Source organism: Anneissia japonica, unplaced genomic scaffold (assembly GCF_011630105.1).
Source record: "Anneissia japonica isolate Jap-2015-1 unplaced genomic scaffold, ASM1163010v1 scaffold401_len1656234_cov178, whole genome shotgun sequence".
Taxonomy (NCBI): domain Eukaryota; kingdom Metazoa; phylum Echinodermata; class Crinoidea; order Comatulida; family Comatulidae; genus Anneissia; species Anneissia japonica.
The window spans coordinates 1,339,914-1,345,504 of record NW_022745982.1 but is presented as its reverse complement, the minus strand read 5'-3'; the positions used below and the strand labels follow the sequence as shown (position 1 = coordinate 1,345,504).

At 32.2% G+C, this 5,591-nt stretch overlaps 1 protein-coding gene across 1 annotated transcript in view; it reads left to right on the top strand.

Moving 5' to 3' along the window:
- Positions 1–5,591, top strand: part of LOC117120134 (phospholipase B1, membrane-associated-like) — a 13,866-nt gene that overhangs the window by 5,239 nt on the left and 3,036 nt on the right. The window contains exons 6-8 of the mRNA XM_033265153.1: positions 3,520–3,563; positions 3,669–3,777; positions 4,514–4,712. Of these exons, the coding sequence (XP_033121044.1) occupies positions 3,520–3,563; positions 3,669–3,777; positions 4,514–4,712 (352 nt within the window). The remainder of the gene's footprint in view (positions 1–3,519; positions 3,564–3,668; positions 3,778–4,513; positions 4,713–5,591) is intronic.

The following is a 5,591-nucleotide window of genomic DNA, read 5'->3' as shown; positions in this document are numbered from 1 at the left end:
CATAAATTAAACTAATTTTCTGATAAACAAATTAAATAACATTAATTAAATGAAATATATTTAATGATATAGGCGTATTTGATACCATCTACCGTAACACACGATTTGAAATAAAAGTAGGCGTATGATGACATAATTAATGTCGAAATATTGAATCCCAACACGATGGCGTGTATTTCAATAGGCCTACTTGGAGTATGTATTATACTTCCCTATCTGAGATTAATCAGTGGACCTTTCAGTAGTAGGCGTATCGTATAAGAGAATCACTAAAGGGCATTGACCTCCAAAGTACTGTAGAAGTACAGAAAATAGAGTGTTTTTTGGGATGAAATATGGATATATAGAACGACTAGGAAAAAGGTGTGATATCAAAATTCCAAAAGAGGAAACATGTTATAAAGATATCCTGTTTTCTTTCTCGCATTTCTTATGTAAAACCGGATTTAAACTTTCAAAACGTTTCTACAATGTGTATTTAGGCTTCATCAATACAGTATTACGAATGCATCAATAGTCAATCAGTCAATTGATTGAATAACGCTTTTGTATCATCGGCACACATTTTTAGTGTAACCTTACAATGACTAGACAATTCATTGATATAGAGAAAACACAAAATAAAAAAAAAAATATGTTCTCTCTTATAAAGTATAATGAAAATAACCTGATGGAAAAAATCAATAGGAAAACTAGGAGGAACAATGCATCGAAAAAATAGAGGGGGGTGGGGGAATAGCCTGGGCCGGGAATAACTCTCCAGGTAGAAAAAAAATCAGTGGGGAAAATTAGCAGGTGGCAAGTAGCTACCGTAATAGTGCTATATTCGATTTTGAGTCTACTAAATTTAAAAATTTTCCCAGGCTTTTGCAGATATAGCCAGAATTAACTTCATATTTGGAGTTTTTTGATAGCAGATTATTTTTTTTTATAGATTTCAGTGAGTTAACCGAACTCAAAGACAAGCTTGCGTACAAAAAAAACATGCACATTCATCTTCTATACACAATTAAAAATCAAAATTTAAAAGTAGACAGACATTTTGAAAAAAAAAAAACAAAAAAAACAAAAAAAAACAAAAAAAAAACAATTTCTCCCATATTACAGAAACTTCTTTAGTTGAAACTAATACAGAAGCAAATTATTTTCTATTTAAAATATTTTTTTTATTATTATTTTTTATATTATTTATATTCAAGATTAAATACCAGTACATTAAAAATAACAAGCTTCTGTTCTTTTGACTTTTGCTAGTTAATATATATATATATTTTAGGAATTTCGTTGTCTTTATTTATAATGAGAAAATTATTTATCAAAATATTTAATTTCATTTGTTTTTATTTTTGGATAGTTTCATGGATAATCAACATTGTGACAATGAATGCGCAAGACCACACGCACCGCCAAAGCTTTTGGTGAATTGAATCTCAAACGCGATAACGAAAGCTCTCTAATGACTCAAGTTACTGCATGATTGTTTTATATTTTTAATAAAACTAATTTCTTCTAATTTTAAATATATTTTCCCTGAATTCGTGATTATTCGTCGTCATGCGTGGACTAAATGCGTGACAAATTTAAGATCACGCATGTGTTTCTGCCAAATGCGTGTTACATCCAAAATCACTTTGAAGCAGGACCGTCCCGCACGATGCGCGAAAAACGGTTGGTAAATGCTTTTTGTAAGCCAGGACCCAATAGTATTTTGTTACGTTTCTTCACAGAGGGGGGTTCGTCCGAACCCCCTTGAACCACCCCCCACCTGGATCCGCCACTGGGCGTTAAGTTGCAAAATAAGATGATATTCAATGATTTTAACTACTTCAGCTGACTTTTTTGCTTCCAATGTGAAGGAGGCGTAAGTTTTTTTTTGGACAGCATCCCAAACAACACCACCTCCCCCCACCACCTCACACACTCCCTAGACATGCCACTGTATAGAGACCATTCCAAATTTGATATTTATTTATATTTTACTTAAGCTCTTATTAAATCATATTTTAAATGATATTGATAAATGCTATGACCCAGCAAATGTAGACACTGCAATCACCACTATAGGACTACTAATTAATGGGTTACGGATATGAAAAATGAATATAGCAGCCATTTTAGATGACTTTTGGAATTATTCAATTTTTTTAAAATTATTATTTAATCATTATCAGATGAATTTTGAATTGGCTTAAAAAACACTCCGAGACAAAAAGAACTTAATTTATGGCTATTTTAAAGTTTTTGGCACCATTTGGAAAAATCACTTGATGCTTGTGCAATTTTTGGCTAAAATATACATATTCATCTTTTCTAGACCTTATGCTACAGAAAACATCCATTTTCTTGCAATTGTTTTTTGGGTCATATGTGGGATAGAACCGACTACCCCTATTGTTTCAGTGTTTGTTACTAAAAATAGATTGACCTTTATATAAAAGGTCATAACTCTTTTTCCCATGGGAAAATTGTTCCAACTTTTTTTTGGTGGCTCTTGAAACCCTCTTAGATAGTTTCTACTCAAAAAACCATTGTAAATAATTGTTTGCCACTTTGGCCAAAAAACTGGGTTTTTCACCCTAACTATAGCCTATTTTCCCTTCCCTCATGTTTTGTCTAACTCTTGGACATGAGATGTGTATATACATGAATTGTAACGTCGGTTACCATGGAATCACCCAAATAATTATAAAGCATATGATGTAATTAGAAAAAAAAAAATATTGTAGCACTGAGTACCCATAATTGACTGACTAATAAATCACAATTGTTACAATATTTTCATGTATTAAGTTATTAAAATTTTACTAAGAAAAAAATTAATACTTTACAGTTAGCTTTTCCTAATAATGATTGTTATTTCCTGACTAATAACTGTTGTTTTTGGAGGGTGACCAGATGTGTGCCCTGTTTTACACTGGGCCGCCTATCAACACGGAAATGAAACTGCAGAAAACCATAGTGTAGATCTTGCTACATTTCAAAAAGTCTATTGAGTGAAAGTAGATAAACATTATTTCAATTATTATATTGAATAGCTGACTAAAACCTTACCAAAAACAGTGATTAATATAATATCTTCGTAAGTACTTATCCAATTTTAAAGGGAAAAGCGTGAAAATGTTCAAAATCATGAAATATAACATTATTCGTAGCCCACTATATAACTTATGGCATATCATTATAAAATAATTGTGCATCAGTCAAGGATTGCTTATGTGTAGCTGTGATAACCTAAGAGATTAATCACAAGATAAAGGCTAATCTTTTTTTTCCATTTAGCCATGGATCTCAACCTGCAATGATATATGGGCATACATTTTTTTTTTGTCAAATAAAATTGGATAATCTGGACATAGCTTAAAGCAACATCTTAATAAACTTAGAGAGTAACAAATTAAATATTTAATAATTTATTGTTGAAATTGTTAGATCAACACCATGGCAATATAGGTCTATTTTTATAAAGAATTTTCTCCACGCACGACTTACCATTAATTGTTTTTGGTTGTGTTTTGCTAGTCACGGAGGTGATAAGACTTTTGCAAGGGTGCCATCTTTAGCAAGTAAGTAAGAAGTACTTCTCACATTAACGCCTCCATTGATAAATTTATTCTATTGTTTATCCGTTTATTTGCCATATTACAAAAATACTGTGTGTTTATATATAGATATCTTGAAACAATTCAACCCGGACCTGAAGGGATACGGAGTTGAGACAGGCCGGTGGAATAGTTCCAACGCCGGAATGAACGTTGGTTTTCCCGGGGACGTATCCTCGTAAGTTCCCCGTGAATTTAAGTGTCGGTCTTATCTAAGTTTATTGTTAGGATAATGTTAAAGAAAGAATAAACGAAACTGTCAAAATATGATAGAGACACATTTCAATATGACAGTGATTATTATTTTGTTTTTATTATTCGGCCTGTTGGTATTTCATTAGAACCCCTATCCACCTTCGGTACCAAAAATATTACTTAATAGGGGTTAGCAATAGGCCCATTGTTAAAAGATAGGCGTATATACTTTCCCTCATTTCGTGACTGAAAAATGTGTCCCCTTATTATAGTTATATTTATTATTATTATTATTATTATTATTATTATTATTATTATTATTATTATTATTAACAACAACAGCATCATCATCATCATCATTATCATCATCATCATCATTACATTATCATCATTATTTTTAGGCCTATTGTTATTAATATTATTATTGTAGTTGTTAATAATGACCATCATCATTATCATCATCATCATCATCATCATCACCCTTATCATAATCTTCAACATCGTCACCTCTATTATTATTATTATTATTATTATTACCATCATCATCATCATCATTATTATCATTATTTTTATTATGATTATTATTTTTATTATTTGACCTATTTCTTCTTATCATTATTCGTTTTATTATTATCATTATTCTTTTTTATTATTAATATGGTAACTTCTCCAAAATATGTGGAAATATGGATTTGTTAATCAATGACAACCTATTTCAGAGATATGCCGACACAAGCGGAGAGACTGGTCGCAAAGATGAAACGTGATCCTGATATAGATTTCTATAACGACTGGAAACTTGTGACGTTATTTATTGGAGCCAATGATATATGTGATTGGTGCAAAGACACCGCCTTATACCATCCACAGGTCTATGTCGATAACATCATGCAATCCCTGCGAATATTACAAAAAAAGGTACCCCATTGTAAACCCACATTTCATATTTCAAATGATCGTGTGAAAGTTAATGCTATTCCAATTGTAACGTCAGATACCTAAACGAAGAAACTGGCATGTATTGTGTATCACCGTAAAAACAGCGTGGAGGTCAAACAATTTTGTCCCGCTTTTGCTGACACGTTTAGAAGCTTAAAGTCCATGTAAAATGACATATTCTAGTTACATTTAAAATGTTATAAAACAATAAAGAATTATATAATAAACATATAGGTGGCTTTCCTTTTATTTTTAGATAACGCGTTTTTCTGAAAAACGAGTTTTAAATCACCTATTTTAATGAATTCTGTATCGCTTAGCTCCGCCTTATGAATCTGACCCGCATTTGACCTTTACCGGATATGGCATACACTCGGTACAACATAACACAGGATGTTCGCGGGATCGCGACTCTTGGCAACACAAACATATTAGATAGTAGGATTCACGGGTTACGTTTATGTATAGCATAATGCGGTTAACATCTTCACGTGTTTAGCATTTAATGTAGGCCTACATAGGTACTGTATTTGATATCAAATTTGATGTCAAATACCTTTCTGTCAAACACGTCAGAAACCTAAGCACGTTAGGCCAGGCCTAAACACATTTACCTTGTGAACGTATCACCCCAAAAGTGGGTGAGGCGTGGAGCTTTATGTTTAAATCTTCCAAGCTGTTTTTTTATGTGAAATGTCTGGGTTCATACCGAGGCGGAGATCGTACCATATGTTTTATTCTTGGTCAGATGTTACGTTTCGTTAGTATATTTCCATTGCATTTTCTGGCCTGTGTTTCGGTTTTTCTCTATGCACAGCCTACATTTATATAGTGGCCTATATCATTAGGGTGTATAAC